At 52.0% G+C, this 20,093-nt stretch overlaps 1 protein-coding gene across 2 annotated transcripts in view; it reads right to left on the bottom strand.

Annotated features, from left to right (window-relative positions):
• The window catches only part of TNMD (tenomodulin), a 120,829-nt gene that overhangs the window by 37,960 nt on the left and 62,776 nt on the right, over positions 1-20,093 (bottom strand). For both annotated transcript variants that reach the window (XM_075322369.1, XM_075322368.1), the window contains exons 5-6: positions 16,123-16,273; positions 13,123-13,274 (exon numbers count right to left, since the gene is read on the bottom strand). In XM_075322369.1, the coding sequence (XP_075178484.1) occupies positions 13,123-13,274; positions 16,123-16,273 (303 nt within the window). The remainder of the gene's footprint in view (positions 1-13,122; positions 13,275-16,122; positions 16,274-20,093) is intronic.

Raw genomic sequence — 20,093 nt, 5'->3', positions numbered from 1 at the left:
GTATCACACTGTCTGCAGGGAGGTGCAGGGTTAAAAGGATTTTCCACTTTCAGGAAAGTGGACCCCAAACGCTCCAAAATGCCTAAAATATCAAGCACGACAGGCACTCGCCCCCCCGGATCCATCTCTCGTCCCTCCATTGCTGAAGTCTCGGTGTTTTGGCTGCAGCGGTGACATCACATACTTCACCGCTGCAGCCAATCGCTGATCTCCGTGATCTCACTTCCTTTCCTTCTCCTTTCCTCTGCAGTTGTCAGTAAAATTGACATTTTGTGTGGAATTTGTGGAAGGGATTTGCTATTTTAGTTGTGTTGAGCTTTCTGCCCCGTAAGAATCACAACATTCATGTGTCCAAGAAAAATAGTGAAGATCTCTCTATTAACCCGGGAGCTTCCAGCGTGAAAAAGAGAGGATGGAAGTCAGGGGTTAATAAAGCAATCTTCACTCTTTACCTGGATATCGGAGGGTCACTATTCTGTTACATCTACTAAAGGCCCCAATATACAATAGATTACAATCAGCCGACTGGAGGAGGAGGACAGAGGAATCTGCTAGAGGAGGACAGAGGAGTCTGAAGAAGGAGGAGAGAGGAATCTGCTGGAGGAGGACAGAGGAGTCTAAAGAAACAGGAGAGCGGAATCTGCTAAAGGAGGACAGAGGAGTCTAAAGAAGGAGGACAGAGGAGTCTGCTGGAGGAGGACAGAGGAGTCTGCTGGAGGAGGACAGAGGAGTCTGCTGGAGGAGGACAGAGGAGTCTGAAGAAGGAGGAGAGAGGAATCTGCTGGTGGAGGAGAGAGGAATCTGCTGGTGGAGGACAGAGGAGTCTGAAGAAAGAGGAGAAAGAAATCTGCTGGAGGAGGACAGAGGAGTCTGAAGAACGACGAGAGAGGAATCTGCTGGTGGAGGACAGAGGAGTCTGAAGAAAGAGGAGAGAGGAATCTGCTGGAGGACAGAGGAGTCTGAAGAAAGAGGAGAGAGGAATCTGCTGGTGGAGGACAGAGGAGTCTGAAGAAAGAGGAGAGAGGAATCTGCTGGTGGAGGACAAAGGAGTCTGAAGAAAAAGGAGAGAGGAATCTGCTGGAGGAGGACAGAGGAATCTGAAGAATAACGAAAGAGGAATCTGCTGGAGGACAGAGGAGTCTGAAGAAAGAGGAGAGAGGAATCTGCTGGAGGAGGACAGAGGAGTCTGAAGAAGGAAGAGAGAGGAATCTGCTAGAGGAAGACAGAGGAGTCTGAATGCTGGAGGAGAGAGGAATCTGCTGGAGGTGGACAGAGGAGTCTGAAGAATGACGAAAGAGGAATCTGCTGGAGGACAGAGGAGTCTGAAGAAAGAGGAGAGAGGAATCTGCTGGAGGAGGACAGAGGAGTCTGAAGAAGGAGAAGAGAGGAATCTGCTGGAGGACAGAGGAGTCTGAAGAAGGAGGAGGGAAGAATCTGCTGGAGGAGGACAGAGGAGTCTGAAGAAAGAGGAGAGAGGAATCTGCTGGAGGAGGACAGAGGAGTCTGAAGTAGGAGGAGAGAGGAATCTGCTGGAGGAGGACAGAGGAGTCTAAATGCTGGAGGAGAGAGGAATCTGCTGGAGGAGGACAGAGGAGTCTGAAGAACAACGAGAGAGGAATCTGCTGGAGGACAGAGGAGTCTGAAGAAGGACGAAAGAGGAATCTGATGGGGAAGGCCAGAGAAGTCTGAAGAAGAAGGAGAGAAGAGTCTGATGGAGGACAGAGGAGTCTGAAGAAGGAGGAGAGAGGAATCTGCTAGAGGAAGAAAGAGGAGTCTGAATGCTGGAGGAGAGAGGAATCTGCTGGAGGTGGACAGAGGAGTCTGAAGAATGACGAAAGAGGAATCTGCTGGAGGACAGAGGAGTCTGAAGAAAGAGGAGAGAGGAATCTGCTGGAGGAGGACAGAGGAGTCTGAAGGAGGAGGAGAGAGGAATCTGCTGGAGGAGGACAGAGGAGTCTGAATGCTGGAGGAGAGAGGAATCTACTGGAGGTGGACAGAGGAGTCTGAATGCTGGAGGAGAGAGGAATCTGCTGGAGGTGGACAGAGGAGTCTGAATGCTGGAGGAGAGAGGAATCTGCTGGAGGAGGACAGAGGAGTCTGAATGCTGGAGGAGAGAGGAATCTGCTGGAGGTGGACAGAGGAGTCTGAATGCTGGAGGAGAGAGGAATCTGCTGGAGGTGGACAGAGGAGTCTGAATGCTGGAGGAGAGAGGAATCTGCTGGAGGTGGACAGAGGAGTCTGAATGCTGGAGGAGAGAGGAATCTGCTGGAGGAGGACGGAGGAGTCTGAATGCTGGAGGAGAGAGGAATTTGCTGGAGGTGGACAGAGGAGTCTGAAGGAGGAGGAGAGAGGAATGTGCTGGAGGTGGACAGAGGAGTCTGAATGCTGGAGGAGAGAGGAATCTGGTGGAGGTGGACAGAGGGGTCTGAATGCTGGAGGAGAGAGGAATCTGCTGGAGGTGGACAGAGGAGTCTGAATGCTGGAGGAGAGAGGAATCTGGTGGAGGTGGACAGAGGAGTCTGAATGCTGGAGGAGAGAGGAATTTGCTGGAGGTGGACAGAGGAGTCTGAAGGAGGAGGAGAGAGGAATGTGCTGGAGGTGGACAGAGGAGTCTGAATGCTGGAGGAGAGAGGAATCTGGTGGAGGTGGACAGAGGGGTCTGAATGCTGGAGGAGAGAGGAATCTGGTGGAGGTGGACAGAGGAGTCTGAATGCTGGAGGAGAGAGGAATCTGCTGGAGGTGGATAGAGGAGTCTGAATGCTGGAGGAGAGAGGAATCTGCTAGAGGTGGACAGAGGAGTCTGAATGCTGGAGGAGAGAGGAATCTGCTGGAGGTGGACAGAGGAGTCTGAATTCTGGAGGAGAGAGGAATCTGCTGGAGGTGGACAGAGGAGTCTGAATGCTGGAGGAGAGAGGAATCTGCTGGAGGTGGACAGAGGAGTCTGAATGCTGGAGGAGAGAGGAATCTGCTGGAGGTGGACAGAGGAGTCTGAATGCTGGAGGAGAGAGGAATCTGCTGGAGGTGGACAGAGGAGTCTGAAGGAGGAGGAGAGAGGAATCTGCTGGAGGAGGACAGAGGAGTCTGAATGCTGGAGGAGAGAGGAATCTGCTAGAGGTGGACAGAGGAGTCTGAAGTAGGAGGAGAGAGGAATCTGCTGGAGGAGGACAGAGGAGTCTAAATGCTGGAGGAGAGAGGAATCTGCTGGAGGAGGACAGAGGAGTCTGAATGCTGGAGGAGAGAGGAATCTGCTGGAGATGGACAGAGGAGTCTGAAGGAGGAGGAGAGAGGAATCTGCTGGAGGTGGACAGAGGAGTCTGAATGCTGGAGGAGAGAGGAATCTGCTGGAGGTGGACAGAGGAGTCTGAATGCTGGAGGAGAGAGGAATCTGATGGAGGTGGACAGAGGAGTCTGAATGCTGGAGGAGAGAGGAATCTGCTGGAGGTGGACAGAGGAGTCTGAATGCTGGAGGAGAGAGGAATTTGCTGGAGGTGGACAGAGGAGTCTGAATGCTGGAGGAGAGAGGAATTTGCTGGAGGTGGACAGAGGAGTCTGAATGCTGGAGGAGAGAGGAATCTGCTGGAGGTGGACAGAGGAGTCTGAATGCTGGAGGAGAGAGGAATCTGCTGGAGGTGGACAGAGGAGTCTGAATGCTGGAGGAGAGAGGAATCTGCTGGAGGATGACAGAGGAGTCTGAATGCTGGAGGAGAGAGGAATCTGCTGGAGGTGGACAGAGGAGTCTGAATGCTGGAGGAGAGAGGAATTTGCTGGAGGTGGACAGAGGAGTCTGAATGCTGGAGGAGAGAGGAATCTGCTGGAGGATGACAGAGGAGTCTGAATGCTGGAGGAGAGAGGAATCTGCTGGAGGTGGACAGAGGAGTCTGAATGCTGGAGGAGAGAGGAATCTGCTGGAGGTGGACAGAGGAGTCTGAATGCTGGAGGAGAGAGGAATCTGATGGAGGTGGACAGAGGAGTCTGAATGCTGGAGGAGAGAGTAATCTGCTGGAGGTGGACAGAGGAGTCTGAAGAAGGAGGAGAGAGGAATCTGCTGGAGGTGGACAGAGGAGTCTGAATGCTGGAGGAGAGAGGAATCTGCTGGAGGTGGACAGAGGAGTCTGAATGCTGGAGGAGAGAGGAATCTGCTGGAGGTGGACAGAGGAGTCTGAATGCTGGAGGAGAGAGGAATCTGCTGGAGGAGGACAGAGGAGTCTGAAGAAGGAGGAGAGAGGAATCTGCTGGAGGAGGACAGAGGAGTCTGAATGCTGGAGGAGAGAGCAATCTGCTGGAGGTGGACAGAGGGGTCTGAATGCTGGAGGAGAGAGGAATCTGCTGGAGGTGGACAGAGGAGTCTGAAGAAGGAGGAGAGAGGAATCTGCTGGAGGAGGACAGAGGAGTCTAAAGAAACAGGAGAGCGGAATCTGCTAAAGGAGGACAGAGGAGTCTAAAGAAGGAGGACAGAGGAGTCTGCTGGAGGAGGACAGAGGAGTCTGCTGGAGGAGGACAGAGGAGTCTGCTGGAGGAGGACAGAGGAGTCTGAAGAAGGAGGAGAGAGGAATCTGCTGGTGGAGGAGAGAGGAATCTGCTGGTGGAGGACAGAGGAGTCTGAAGAAAGAGGAGAAAGAAATCTGCTGGAGGAGGACAGAGGAGTCTGAAGAACGACGAGAGAGGAATCTGCTGGTGGAGGACAGAGGAGTCTGAAGAAAGAGGAGAGAGGAATCTGCTGGAGGACAGAGGAGTCTGAAGAAAGAGGAGAGAGGAATCTGCTGGTGGAGGACAGAGGAGTCTGAAGAAAGAGGAGAGAGGAATCTGCTGGTGGAGGACAAAGGAGTCTGAAGAAAAAGGAGAGAGGAATCTGCTGGAGGAGGACAGAGGAATCTGAAGAATAACGAAAGAGGAATCTGCTGGAGGACAGAGGAGTCTGAAGAAAGAGGAGAGAGGAATCTGCTGGAGGAGGACAGAGGAGTCTGAAGAAGGAAGAGAGAGGAATCTGCTAGAGGAAGACAGAGGAGTCTGAATGCTGGAGGAGAGAGGAATCTGCTGGAGGTGGACAGAGGAGTCTGAAGAATGACGAAAGAGGAATCTGCTGGAGGACAGAGGAGTCTGAAGAAAGAGGAGAGAGGAATCTGCTGGAGGAGGACAGAGGAGTCTGAAGAAGGAGAAGAGAGGAATCTGCTGGAGGACAGAGGAGTCTGAAGAAGGAGGAGGGAAGAATCTGCTGGAGGAGGACAGAGGAGTCTGAAGAAAGAGGAGAGAGGAATCTGCTGGAGGAGGACAGAGGAGTCTGAAGTAGGAGGAGAGAGGAATCTGCTGGAGGAGGACAGAGGAGTCTAAATGCTGGAGGAGAGAGGAATCTGCTGGAGGAGGACAGAGGAGTCTGAAGAACAACGAGAGAGGAATCTGCTGGAGGACAGAGGAGTCTGAAGAAGGACGAAAGAGGAATCTGATGGGGAAGGCCAGAGAAGTCTGAAGAAGAAGGAGAGAAGAGTCTGATGGAGGACAGAGGAGTCTGAAGAAGGAGGAGAGAGGAATCTGCTAGAGGAAGAAAGAGGAGTCTGAATGCTGGAGGAGAGAGGAATCTGCTGGAGGTGGACAGAGGAGTCTGAAGAATGACGAAAGAGGAATCTGCTGGAGGACAGAGGAGTCTGAAGAAAGAGGAGAGAGGAATCTGCTGGAGGAGGACAGAGGAGTCTGAAGGAGGAGGAGAGAGGAATCTGCTGGAGGAGGACAGAGGAGTCTGAATGCTGGAGGAGAGAGGAATCTACTGGAGGTGGACAGAGGAGTCTGAATGCTGGAGGAGAGAGGAATCTGCTGGAGGTGGACAGAGGAGTCTGAATGCTGGAGGAGAGAGGAATCTGCTGGAGGAGGACAGAGGAGTCTGAATGCTGGAGGAGAGAGGAATCTGCTGGAGGTGGACAGAGGAGTCTGAATGCTGGAGGAGAGAGGAATCTGCTGGAGGTGGACAGAGGAGTCTGAATGCTGGAGGAGAGAGGAATCTGCTGGAGGTGGACAGAGGAGTCTGAATGCTGGAGGAGAGAGGAATCTGCTGGAGGAGGACGGAGGAGTCTGAATGCTGGAGGAGAGAGGAATTTGCTGGAGGTGGACAGAGGAGTCTGAAGGAGGAGGAGAGAGGAATGTGCTGGAGGTGGACAGAGGAGTCTGAATGCTGGAGGAGAGAGGAATCTGGTGGAGGTGGACAGAGGGGTCTGAATGCTGGAGGAGAGAGGAATCTGCTGGAGGTGGACAGAGGAGTCTGAATGCTGGAGGAGAGAGGAATCTGGTGGAGGTGGACAGAGGAGTCTGAATGCTGGAGGAGAGAGGAATTTGCTGGAGGTGGACAGAGGAGTCTGAAGGAGGAGGAGAGAGGAATGTGCTGGAGGTGGACAGAGGAGTCTGAATGCTGGAGGAGAGAGGAATCTGGTGGAGGTGGACAGAGGGGTCTGAATGCTGGAGGAGAGAGGAATCTGGTGGAGGTGGACAGAGGAGTCTGAATGCTGGAGGAGAGAGGAATCTGCTGGAGGTGGATAGAGGAGTCTGAATGCTGGAGGAGAGAGGAATCTGCTAGAGGTGGACAGAGGAGTCTGAATGCTGGAGGAGAGAGGAATCTGCTGGAGGTGGACAGAGGAGTCTGAATTCTGGAGGAGAGAGGAATCTGCTGGAGGTGGACAGAGGAGTCTGAATGCTGGAGGAGAGAGGAATCTGCTGGAGGTGGACAGAGGAGTCTGAATGCTGGAGGAGAGAGGAATCTGCTGGAGGTGGACAGAGGAGTCTGAATGCTGGAGGAGAGAGGAATCTGCTGGAGGTGGACAGAGGAGTCTGAAGGAGGAGGAGAGAGGAATCTGCTGGAGGAGGACAGAGGAGTCTGAATGCTGGAGGAGAGAGGAATCTGCTAGAGGTGGACAGAGGAGTCTGAAGTAGGAGGAGAGAGGAATCTGCTGGAGGAGGACAGAGGAGTCTAAATGCTGGAGGAGAGAGGAATCTGCTGGAGGAGGACAGAGGAGTCTGAATGCTGGAGGAGAGAGGAATCTGCTGGAGATGGACAGAGGAGTCTGAAGGAGGAGGAGAGAGGAATCTGCTGGAGGTGGACAGAGGAGTCTGAATGCTGGAGGAGAGAGGAATCTGCTGGAGGTGGACAGAGGAGTCTGAATGCTGGAGGAGAGAGGAATCTGATGGAGGTGGACAGAGGAGTCTGAATGCTGGAGGAGAGAGGAATCTGCTGGAGGTGGACAGAGGAGTCTGAATGCTGGAGGAGAGAGGAATTTGCTGGAGGTGGACAGAGGAGTCTGAATGCTGGAGGAGAGAGGAATTTGCTGGAGGTGGACAGAGGAGTCTGAATGCTGGAGGAGAGAGGAATCTGCTGGAGGTGGACAGAGGAGTCTGAATGCTGGAGGAGAGAGGAATCTGCTGGAGGTGGACAGAGGAGTCTGAATGCTGGAGGAGAGAGGAATCTGCTGGAGGATGACAGAGGAGTCTGAATGCTGGAGGAGAGAGGAATCTGCTGGAGGTGGACAGAGGAGTCTGAATGCTGGAGGAGAGAGGAATTTGCTGGAGGTGGACAGAGGAGTCTGAATGCTGGAGGAGAGAGGAATCTGCTGGAGGATGACAGAGGAGTCTGAATGCTGGAGGAGAGAGGAATCTGCTGGAGGTGGACAGAGGAGTCTGAATGCTGGAGGAGAGAGGAATCTGCTGGAGGTGGACAGAGGAGTCTGAATGCTGGAGGAGAGAGGAATCTGATGGAGGTGGACAGAGGAGTCTGAATGCTGGAGGAGAGAGTAATCTGCTGGAGGTGGACAGAGGAGTCTGAAGAAGGAGGAGAGAGGAATCTGCTGGAGGTGGACAGAGGAGTCTGAATGCTGGAGGAGAGAGGAATCTGCTGGAGGTGGACAGAGGAGTCTGAATGCTGGAGGAGAGAGGAATCTGCTGGAGGTGGACAGAGGAGTCTGAATGCTGGAGGAGAGAGGAATCTGCTGGAGGAGGACAGAGGAGTCTGAAGAAGGAGGAGAGAGGAATCTGCTGGAGGAGGACAGAGGAGTCTGAATGCTGGAGGAGAGAGCAATCTGCTGGAGGTGGACAGAGGGGTCTGAATGCTGGAGGAGAGAGGAATCTGCTGGAGGTGGACAGAGGAGTCTGAATGCTGGAGGAGAGAGGAATCTGCTGGAGGTGGACAGAGGAGTCTGAAGAAGGAGGAGAGAGGAATCTGCTGGAGGTGGACAGAGGAGTCTGAATGCTGGAGGAGAGAGGAATCTGCTGGAGGTGGACAGAGGAGTCTGAATGCTGGAGGAGAGAGGAATCTGCTGGAGGTGGACAGAGGAGTCTGAATGCTGGAGGAGAGAGGAATCTGCTGGAGGTGGACAGAGGAGTCTGAAGAAGGAGGAGAGAGGAATCTGCTGGAGGTGGACAGAGGAGTCTGAATGCTGGAGGAGAGAGGAATCTGCTGGAGGTGGACAGAGGAGTCTGAATGCTGGAGGAGAGAGGAATCTGCTGGAGGTGGACAGAGGAGTCTGAATGCTGGAGGAGAGAGGAATCTGCTGGAGGTGGACAGAGGAGTCTGAATGCTGGAGGAGAGAGGAATCTGCTGGAGGAGGACAGAGGAGTCTGAATGCTGGAGGAGAGAGGAATCTGCTGGAGGTGGACAGAGGAGTCTGAATGCTGGAGGAGAGAGGAATCTGCTGGAGGTGGACAGAGGAGTCTGAATGCTGGAGGAGAGAGGAATCTGCTGGAGGTGGACAGAGGAGTCTGAATGCTGGAGGAGAGAGGAATCTGCTGGAGGAGGACGGAGGAGTCTGAATGCTGGAGGAGAGAGGAATTTGCTGGAGGTGGACAGAGGAGTCTGAAGGAGGAGGAGAGAGGAATGTGCTGGAGGTGGACAGAGGAGTCTGAATGCTGGAGGAGAGAGGAATCTGGTGGAGGTGGACAGAGGAGTCTGAATGCTGGAGGAGAGAGGAATCTGGTGGAGGTGGACAGAGGAGTCTGAATGCTGGAGGAGAGAGGAATCTGCTGGAGGTGGATAGAGGAGTCTGAATGCTGGAGGAGAGAGGAATCTGCTGGAGGTGGATAGAGGAGTCTGAATGCTGGAGGAGAGAGGAATCTGCTAGAGGTGGACAGAGGAGTCTGAATGCTGGAGGAGAGAGGAATCTGCTGGAGGTGGACAGAGGAGTCTGAATTCTGGAGGAGAGAGGAATCTGCTGGAGGTGGACAGAGGAGTCTGAATGCTGGAGGAGAGAGGAATCTGCTGGAGGTGGACAGAGGAGTCTGAATGCTGGAGGAGAGAGGAATCTGCTGGAGGTGGACAGAGGAGTCTGAATGCTGGAGGAGAGAGGAATCTGCTGGAGGTGGACAGAGGAGTCTGAAGAAGGAGGAGAGAGGAATCTGCTGGAGGTGGACAGAGGAGTCTGAATGCTGGAGGAGAGAGGAATCTGCTGGAGGTGGACAGAGGAGTCTGAAGGAGGAGGAGAGAGGAATCTGCTGGAGGAGGACAGAGGAGTCTGAATGCTGGAGGAGAGAGGAATCTGCTAGAGGTGGACAGAGGAGTCTGAAGTAGGAGGAGAGAGGAATCTGCTGGAGGAGGACAGAGGAGTCTAAATGCTGGAGGAGAGAGGAATCTGCTGGAGGAGGACAGAGGAGTCTGAATGCTGGAGGAGAGAGGAATCTGCTGGAGGTGGACAGAGGAGTCTGAAGGAGGAGGAGAGAGGAATCTGCTGGAGGTGGACAGAGGAGTCTGAATGCTGGAGGAGAGAGGAATTTGCTGGAGGTGGACAGAGGAGTCTGAATGCTGGAGGAGAGAGGAATCTGATGGAGGTGGACAGAGGAGTCTGAATGCTGGAGGAGAGAGGAATCTGCTGGAGGTGGACAGAGGAGTCTGAATGCTGGAGGAGAGAGGAATTTGCTGGAGGTGGACAGAGGAGTCTGAATGCTGGAGGAGAGAGGAATTTGCTGGAGGTGGACAGAGGAGTCTGAATGCTGGAGGAGAGAGGAATCTGCTGGAGGTGGACAGAGGAGTCTGAATGCTGGAGGAGAGAGGAATCTGCTGGAGGTGGACAGAGGAGTCTGAATGCTGGAGGAGAGAGGAATCTGCTGGAGGATGACAGAGGAGTCTGAATGCTGGAGGAGAGAGGAATCTGCTGGAGGTGGACAGAGGAGTCTGAATGCTGGAGGAGAGAGGAATCTGCTGGAGGATGACAGAGGAGTCTGAATGCTGGAGGAGAGAGGAATCTGCTGGAGGTGGACAGAGGAGTCTGAATGCTGGAGGAGAGAGGAATCTGCTGGAGGTGGACAGAGGAGTCTGAATGCTGGAGGAGAGAGTAATCTGCTGGAGGTGGACAGAGGAGTCTGAATGCTGGAGGAGAGAGTAATCTGCTGGAGGTGGACAGAGGAGTCTGAAGAAGGAGGAGAGAGGAATCTGCTGGAGGTGGACAGAGGAGTCTGAATGCTGGAGGAGAGAGAAATCTGCTGGAGGTGGACAGAGGAGTCTGAATGCTGGAGGAGAGAGGAATCTGCTGGAGGTGGACAGAGGAGTCTGAATGCTGGAGGAGAGAGGAATCTGCTGGAGGAGGACAGAGGAGTCTGAAGAAGGAGGAGAGAGGAATCTGCTGGAGGAGGACAGAGGAGTCTGAATGCTGGAGGAGAGAGGAGTCTGCTGGAGGTGGACAGAGGGGTCTGAATGCTGGAGGAGAGAGGAATCTGCTGGAGGTGGACAGAGGAGTCTGAATGCTGGAGGAGAGAGGAATCTGCTGGAGGTGGACAGAGGAGTCTGAATGCTGGAGGAGAGAGGAATCTGCTAGAGGTGGACAGAGGAGTCTGAATGCTGGAGGAGAGAGGAATCTGCTGGAGGTGGACAGAGGAGTCTGAATGCTGGAGGAGAGAGGAATCTGCTGGAGGTGGACAGAGGAGTCTGAATGCTGGAGGAGAGAGGAGTCTGCTGGAGGTGGACAGAGGAGTCTGAATGCTGGAGGAGAGAGTAATCTGCTGGAGGTGGACAGAGGAGTCTGAATGCTGGAGGAGAGAGGAATCTGCTGGAGGAGGACAGAGGAGTCTGAATGCTGGAGGAGAGAGGAATCTGGTGGACACAGAAAACTCTGAAGGGGATGGAGGAGTCTTGAGGAAGTGGACAGGGGAATCTGCTGGAGAAGGACAGACGAGTCTGAAGGAGGAGGAATCAGAAATCTGGTGGACACAGAGGACTCCGGAGGAGACAGAGCTGACAGTAGAATAGGGATAGAGGAGTCTGAAGGAGGAAGACAGAAGAGTCTGGAGAAAGTGAACAGAGGAGTCTGCAGTATTAGAAGAGAGGAGTCTTAAAGGGTTGGTTCACTACTTAGCTTTACTAGCCACATCGATATAACATTCAGATCCGGTGATGTCACGTCAACTTCCAGTTGACCCGACATCACTGCGGCCGGCCCCAGTCTTTGGGAGTGATGGGCTGTGGGTGGAGTTTCACCACTCGTCACAGCCCAGCGTCTCGCGCTCTCTCTCCTTCGCGGCAGAGCATCGCAAGCAGGAGCAATGCTGGGCTGTGGTGTGCGGGGAAACTCCGCCCATAGCCCCATCACTCACAAAGACTGGGGCCGGCTGCGGTGATGTCGGTGCAACTGGAAGTTGATGAGAGGTCAAAAAGCCCGGGGGACACTCGATGGGGATGAGCGGACCGCAGTAGCGCTGCTCAAAGACTGAATTGCCTACACAAGGTATTTGAGAGAAGCTTTGTTTATGAATGTTATATTGATGTGGATAGTAAAGCTAAGTAGTGAACCACCCCTTTAAGGGGGAGGATTGAGGTATTTGGAGTGGTGGACAGAGAAGTCTGGAGGAGAATAAGAGAGGGATCTGGATGAGGACAGAAGCCTGTTGAGGAGGAGAATGAGAGGGGAGTCTGGATGAGGAGGACAGAGGGTTCTAGAGGAGGAATCTCGACAAGAGGGACAAAGAAGGAGGACAGAAGAGTCTGGATAAGGGGAGCAGTGGAGTCAGAGGGACGACGACAGAGGAGACTGGAGGAGGATCAGGACAGAGGAGTCTGGAAGAAGGAGGACAGAGGAGTATGGATAAGGGGAGCAGTGGAGTCAGAGGAAGGAGGACAGAGGAGTCTGGATGAGGAGCACAGAGGAGTCTGGAGGGAGGAGGACAGAGGAGTCTGGAGGGCGGAGGACAGAGGAGTCTGGAGGAGGAGCACAGAGGAGTCTGGAGGGAGGAGGACAGAGGGGTCTGGAGGGAGGAGGACAGAGGGGTCTGGAGGGAGGAGGACAGAGGAGTCTGGAGGAGGAGCACGAGGAGTCTGGAGGGAGGAGGACAGAGGAGTCTGGAGGAGGAGCACGAGGAGTCTGGAGGGAGGAGGACAGAGGAGTCTGGAGGGAGGAGGACAGAGGAGTCTGGATGGAGGAGCACGAGGAGTCTGGAGGGAGGAGGACAGAGGAGTCTGAAGGGCGGAGGACAGAGGAGTCTGGAGGGAGGAGGACAGAGGAGTCTGGAGGGAGGAGCACGAGGAGTCTGGAGGGCGGAGGACAGAGGAGTCTGGAGGGAGGAGGGCAGAGGAGTCTGGAGGGCGGAGGGCAGAGGAGTCTGGAGGGCGGAGGGCAGAGGAGTCTGAAGGGCGGAGGACAGAGGAGTCTGGAGGAGGAGTACAGAGGAGTCTGGAGGGAGGAGGACCGAGGAGTCTGGAGGGAGGAGGACAGAGGAGTCTGGAGGGCGGAGGACAGAGGAGTCTGGAGGAAGAGCACGAGGAGTCTGGAGGGAGGAGGACAGAGGAGTCTGAAGGGCGGAGGACAAGAGGAGTCTGGAGGAGGAGTACAGAGGAGTCTGGAGGGAGGAGGACCGAGGAGTCTGGGGGGAGGAGGACAGAGGAGTCTGGAGGGCGGAGGACAGAGGAGTCTGGAGGAGGAGGATAGAGGAGTTAGGAGAGCACAGAAGAGTCTGGCAGTGGATCATTTATAGAGAACACAGGAGTGCTCAGCCAAGTGATGAGATTTTGAGTGTGGAGTGGTCGGGAAGAGACCGGCCATATAAGCTTTGTCTTTGAGGATCTGGTGGGGATCCTGGGAGCTGCCTTTGTTGGACACCTGATGTATATCCATCCTCTGCTCCCCGTTACATCACTATGTAGATTACGCACATTACGGTAATGGCACTTACATAGTCATTGATGGGTTGATCCTCTTCGGTCAGAGATCTGGACTGACGCTTGCCGCTCTGCTTGTCTTCTCTTTGCCCTTTAGGTAGATGTGCTCTTTGTTCTGCTGCTGAATCCTCGTCTTCTCCATCATCAAAATCTTCAAATTCAGGAGCTTTAACGTAAAATAAAAGCTCAATTTACAGAGAATGAAACATTATTGATAAAAATCATCCCCACAATTTCCTACAATGCTCTGCACCCACGTCTGCCTCTGTGAAAGCTCAGTGACAGCCGGCAAGGCTACTTTCACACCTCCGGTTTCTGCAATGCGGCACAATACGGCACTCTGCAGAGGAACCGCAACCGTTTTTTTTGCCGCCGGTTGCGTTTTTTTTTTGCATAGACTTACATTAGTGCCGTATTGTGCCGCATGGGCTTGCGTTCGGTCCGGTTTTTGCCGCATGCGGCAGATTTAGCCGATGCCGCGGCCGGATAGAACGTTCCCTGCAACGTTTTTTGCTCCGGCAAAAAAAAAACGCATCGCGCCGCATCCGGCCTCTGCGGCGCATTTTCAATGCATGCCTATGGATGCCGGATGCGGCGCAATGCGGAAAAAAAAATCTCATCTGGCCGCCGCATGCGGTTTTTTCCACTGCGCATGCTCAGTAGCGTGCCGCAACCGGAAAAAAACGGACTGGCCGCATGTAAAAACTTATGCAAAGGATGCGGTGTTTTCACCGCATCCGTTGCATAGGTTTCACAGCCGGATTGAGCCGCACGGCTCAAACCGGATGTGTGAAAGTAGCCTAAGGCGGGCTTTGCACACTGCGACATCGCAGCCCGATGCTGCGATGCCGAGTGCGATAGTGCCCGCCCCCGTCGCAGCAGCGATATGTGGTGATAGCTGGCGTAGCGAAAATTATCGCTACGCCAGCTTCACACACACACTCACCTGCCGTGCGACGTCCCTGTGGCCGGCGGCCCGCCTCCTTGTTAAGGGGGCGGGTCGTGCGGCGTCACTGTGACGTCACACGGCAGGCGGCCAATCGGAGCGGAGGGGCGGAGATGAGCAGTATGTAAACATCCTGCCCATCTCTTTCCTTCCGCATATCCTACGGAAGCCGCAGTGAGGCCGGTAGGAGATGTTCCTCTCTCCTGCGGCTTCACACACAGCGATGTGTGCTGCCGCAGGAGCGAGGAACAACATCGGACCGTCGCGTCAGCGTAATCATGGATTACGCCGACGCTGCACCGATGATACGATAACGACGATTTTGCGCTCGTTAATCGTATCATCTAGGCTTTACACACTGCGATGTCGCATGCGATGCCGGAAGTGCGTCATTTTCAATTTGACCCCACCGACATCGCACCTGCAATGTCGTAGTGTGCAAAGCCCGCCTAAGACTACGGCACCATCGAGCTACCAGCCAGGCAAAGTGACGACTCCGCGGAGGCTGTACATGCCGGAGCGGGCAGCTGTGCGGGGCCCGGTGTGGAAGGGGCCCATCTATTTGTGGGGATTTGACCTGTAGGTTGCACTGTGTCTCACCATGAACATCACCTGTATGGAGGCCTCCATCTCCAATCATTTGCCTAATTACATCGCACCCTGACTCCTGTGATGTGATAATTAGGAAATTAGTCACCAGATCTAATAAACAATAGATAGTATGTTCTATAAAGGACATGTAAGTGGATTTCCTACATCAGCAGAACGGGCGTCTTTGAGGATTGTAATAATTATCTACAATTAGTATCCGGTGGAGAGTCGCTTCATGTCTGCGATTAATAAGTGACGCCGCCGCTCTGATGAATGTTTCCAGCCATTATATCCAGTCCGTGTAATGGATACAATCAGCGTTTATGTCAAAACAAGAGCAATGGAGACCAGAATCCATCTCCGTCTTCCAGGTCAGGGCTTAGCTTTAATCTGGAGACACTTTCAATATTCATCTGATTTTATATAACTTAATGACCCCACTCATTATTATATTTCTGACTGTTTTTTGTCTATTTTTTTATGGTTTTAGCTTCTTTTTTATTTGATACAATTTGCTCTTTTAATTTGTGTCTTTTTTTTTAATTCTATTTTATCTGTTCATCTATTTCTCAATTTACCATTGTGGTTATGGCTTTTATTTTCTAAACTTTTGCAGCCAATTTATTAATTGTGACATTTAAAAAGTTGCTACATTTTGGAGCAAATGTCGTCTAGTGTCTGGAGCGATTTCTTTATACAGTATAATGTTATTGTTGTGTGCGATGTTTTATTGGAACATGCGGCTTTCTGCTATAACAAGGAGCAAAAAGGTAAAAGACAAACACTAGCATTTCTCATTTTGCACAAAATTCATGAAGCACGTTCACCATTGTGACGAATTTAGCCCAAGAAACGTCAACAAATATCACAAACTAAAAAGGGTTTAAAGAATAAAACGCAATTGATGAATTGGGCATTTATGTTTTATATTGATATTATAATAGAAACTTCTGTGACTTCATAGTATTTGTTGGGAAAAGCTTTCTCGCACTTTCCATATATCTCATGTCAGGAAATAGAGATGTTCTTGAAAATCTGCCCTGACCCCGTCCTGTCGACACAATTTAAATCTGTTAGAAATTGGGTCTAGATTTATCTATGAGAAAGCTGAGTGACAACCATTGCGTCCAGCGCGGCCGCCCCCAATATCGCGGAATAAACCACCCACTCCTCACTCCAAAGTGTGAGATCAAACTAAATATGGGAGCAAAGTGAGATGGCGAAAAGAGTCAGAACCGTAAATGACAGATCTGCGGTATTGACTCGTAATGGAGCATATTGGTAATCACCAGACATCCCATAACACCGCGGATCGGTCTGCGGTCAATAGCTTTTTTTCAGATAAACTCCATATTTCAGTTTGCCACACACCGGCATCCATTAAGCCACTTTTCAGCAATATTTTGCCAATTTGAAAGTCTTCTCACATTAGTAAATCCACCAATCACATTGTTCCAAAAAAGACACATTCTGTTACCTGTTGGAGCAGCGGGAAAGATCCAGTGCACAGACTTATTGTGACAAAGCTCCAGGATCCTGGAATTCTTCAGGAAATCTGTGTCCTCTACAGGGTTCTCAGAGGGGATCCAGAACAGGGACTGTTCATAGATTGTGGGGATGTCCCCATCCTAAGCAGAGAGAGAAATGCTAAAAACGAGAAGAAACTGCTAAAAACCATCTTACAGCAAGGTACAGTACACGCCTCCTCTCCTCTCTCCTGAATTTAATTCCATCCTAATTTATTTTTTATTCCTTTTCCTTCCTTCCTTTTTTCCATCCATCCTTCTTTTATCCCTTCCTCCCTCCCTTTCGTCTTTCCTTCCTCCCTCCCTTTCTTTCTTCCTCCTTTCTTTCATCCCTTCCTTCCTCCCTTTGTTTTTTCCTTCCTTCTTTCATCACATTCTTCCTTCTTCCCCTTTCTTTCCTCATTTCCTTTCTTTTTCTCCTTCGCTTTTTCCTTCCATAAGTCCTTGCTTCCTCCCTCCCTTTCTTCCTTCCTCCCTTCCTTTCTCCCTTTGTTTTCCTTTATTCCTCCCTCCAGTGCTATTTTCCTCCCTTTCTTTTTTCCATTCCTCCTCCCTTTCTTTCCTGCTTTTTCCCTCCATTTTTCCTTTCATCACTTCTTTTCTTTTTTCATTTCTTTCTTTCCTTCCTTTTTTCATTTCTTTCTTTCTTTCGTTTTCTCTTTCTTTTTCTCTTTCTTTCCTTTTTTTCTTTCTTTCTGAAGCGTTACCTGACTGTTTCTTCAGAGGGATCCTACCTCATCAGGCTCAGCCCCTGCGCACACACTCAGGGGACCCCACTCCACATCACAGCATTTGCTGATAGGTCTCAGAGACAAAGCCCCTCCACCCTTATGATATAAATCTATGGTCTCTAGAATCTTGAGTCTATTAGAGAAAGGGGGTGTGGTCTGTGAAGTAGGAGGGGCCTGTATTGGGGGCGTCGCTTAACCTTGCGCTCATTAATCCAAAATTTGGCAAGAATGAAAGAAGTGTCCGGATTGTGACCGCACGGATTGTGACCGCACGGATTGTGACCGCACGGATTGTGACCGCACGGATTGTGACCGCACGGATTGTGACCGCACGGACGGCGTCTCTGTACAATGCGTCTTCTCATTTACTGGATTTGTCCTTCAAGTGTTACATTGTTACGGAGAAGAGAACACAGACGTCTCCACGCAGCTCTTTACTTTGGGACGGATTCATCTGGGAAATTTGTACAGAAGCAAAAATGTTTCACAATAAAATATAATCAAGAAATGGAAAGTTTCTCATAAATCCAGCGCAGGAAATTGTCCCCACATGTGCGAGGACCGCGCTGACATCCAGTGATGGATGGTTCTCCGGCTTTAGTTCTGTTTATTTTTAGTTGGTGAAAGTTTGTGAAATTGATTTATTGTTATTGTTCACGGAAAACACCGTATAACAAAGGAGTTTCTTTTAATTATTGAGATGGGGCACATCAGTAAACGGGAGACCCCTGTGTAAAGTGCATTGAAATTGCTGCAATAGTTTTGGTTTTTAAATAAACTTTTATTTCAGCACAGTGGCTCAGTGGTTGCTCCAGAACAGTGGCTCAGTGGTTGCCCCAGAACAGTGGCTCAGTGGTTGCCCCAGAACAGTGGCTCAGTGGTTTCCCCAGAACAGTGGCTCAGTGGTTGCCCCAGCACAGTGGCTCAGTAGGTACCCCAGCACAGTGGCTCAGTGGGCACCCCAGCACAGTGGCTCAGTGGGCACCCCAGCACAGTGGCTCAGTGGGCACCCCAGCACAGTGGCTCAGTGGTTGCCCCAGCACAGTGGCTCAGCAGGTACACCAGCACAGTGGCTCAGCAGGTACACCAGCACAGTGGCTCAGCAGGTACACCAGCACAGTGGCTCAGCAGGTACACCAGCACAGTGGCTCAGCAGGTACACCAGCACAGTGGCTCAGCAGGTACACCAGCACAGTGGCTCAGCAGGTACCCCAGCACAGTGGCTCAGTAGGTACCCCAGCACAGTGGCTCAGCAGGTACCCCAGCACAGTGGCTCAGTAGGCACCCCAGCACAGTGGCTCAGCAGGTACACCAGCACAGTGGCTCAGTAGGTACCCCAGCACAGTGGCTCAGTAGGCACCCCAGCACAGTGGCTCAGTAGGTACCCCAGCACAGTGGCTCAGTAGGCACCCCAGCACAGTGGCTCAGTAGGCACCCCAGCACAGTGGCTCAGCAGGCACCCCAGCACAGTGGCTCAGTAGGTACCCCAGTACAGTGGCTCAGCAGGTACCCCAGCACAGTGGCTCAATAGGTACCCCAACACAATGGCTCAGTAGGTACCCCAGCACAGTGGCTCAGTAGGTACCCTAGCACAGTGGCTCAGTTGGTACCCCAGTACAGCGGCTAGGTGGGTACGCCATGTGATGACTCATTGTCAATCTGGTCACTTGTGGGGTTGAATTATTTTTAATTATGCCATATGAATTGTTCCTTTGTTTAGTAAATCATGAGATTTTAGCCATTGTTTAATGTCAGACTGTTTGGTGCCTCTTGTATGGTAATTTGTGGAATGTCTGCTGATTATGGATTGCATTACCTATTCTGCATTTGGATGACAATAATACAGTCTAATTGAATTAGTGAACAATGAGAGGACTGCCAGGATTGCCCCACCCTCACCCCCCAATCCTGTAAGACACAAGGGGAAAAGTACTTGGGCATAATAGTAGATCACAGATTCAACATGACCCAACAGTGCCGAGGTGCAGCTAAAAAGGGTAATAAAATGTAGAGATGTATCAAGACAAACATTTAATCTAGCTCAAGAGAGGTCATTATTCCCCTATACTCTGCCCTGGTCACACCCCACCTGGAATACTGGGTACAGTTCTGGGTCCCATTTAAAGAAAGAAATTGATATATTGAAGCAAGACCAGAGAAGAGCAACCAAGATGGTAGAAGGTCTGCAAACCATGTCACATGAAGACCGACTAAAAGAACTAGGGATGTTTAGTTTGCAAAAGAGAAGGCTGAGAGGAGACTTAATAGCGGTCTACAAATATCTGAGAGGTCACAGTGCAGAGGGACCACCCTATTCTCATTAGCCCAAGGAGGTACAAGAAGCAATGGGAAGAAACTAAAAGGAAGGAGATTCAGATCAGACACTAGTGAGGGCAATCAGAGAGTGGAACAGGCGGCCACAGGAGGCAGTGAGGGCAGCCAAAGAGTGGAATAGGCTACCAAAGGAGGCAGTGAGGGCAGTCAGAGAGTGGAACAGGTGGCCACAGGAGGCAGTGAGGGCAGCCAGAGAGTGGAACAGGCTACCAAAGGAGGCAGTGAGGGCAGTTACAGAGTGGAACAGGCAGCCATGGGATTTAGTGATGACAGTAAGAGAGTGGAACAGGTGGCCACAGGAGGCAGTGAGGGCAGCCAAAGAGTTAAGCAGGCTACCGCGGGAGGCAGTGAGGGCAATCAGAGAGTGGCACAGGCGGCCACAGGAGGCAGTGAGGGCAGCCAAAGAGTGGAACAGGCAGCCATGGGATTTAGTGATGACAGTAAGAGAGTGGAACAGGTGGCCACAGGAGGCAGTGAGGGCAGCCAAAGAGTTAAGCAGGCTACCGCGGGAGGCAGTGAGGGCAGTCAGAGAGTGGAACAGGCCACCATGGGAGGCAGTGAGGGCAGTCAGAGAGTGTAGCAGGCAGCCACGGGAGACAGTGAGGGCAGTCAGAGTGGAACAGGCTACCACGGGAGGCAGTCAGGGCAGTCAGAGAGTGGAACAGGAAGCCACGGGAGGCAGTGAGGGCAGTCAGAGAGTGGAACAGGAAGCCACGGGAGGCAGTGAGGGCAGTCAGAGAGTGTAACAGGCAGCCACGTAAGGCAGTGAGGGCAGTCAGAGAGTGGAATAGGCTACCAAAGGAGGCAGTGAGGGCAGTTACAGAGTGGAACAGGCAGCCATGGGATTTAGTGACGAC

The sequence above is a fragment of the Anomaloglossus baeobatrachus genome, chromosome 9, assembly GCF_048569485.1.
Source record: "Anomaloglossus baeobatrachus isolate aAnoBae1 chromosome 9, aAnoBae1.hap1, whole genome shotgun sequence".
Classification (NCBI taxonomy): Eukaryota; Metazoa; Chordata; class Amphibia; order Anura; family Aromobatidae; genus Anomaloglossus; species Anomaloglossus baeobatrachus.
The sequence above is the reverse complement of the archived record's forward strand: the minus strand, read 5'-3'. Positions and strand labels throughout refer to the sequence as shown.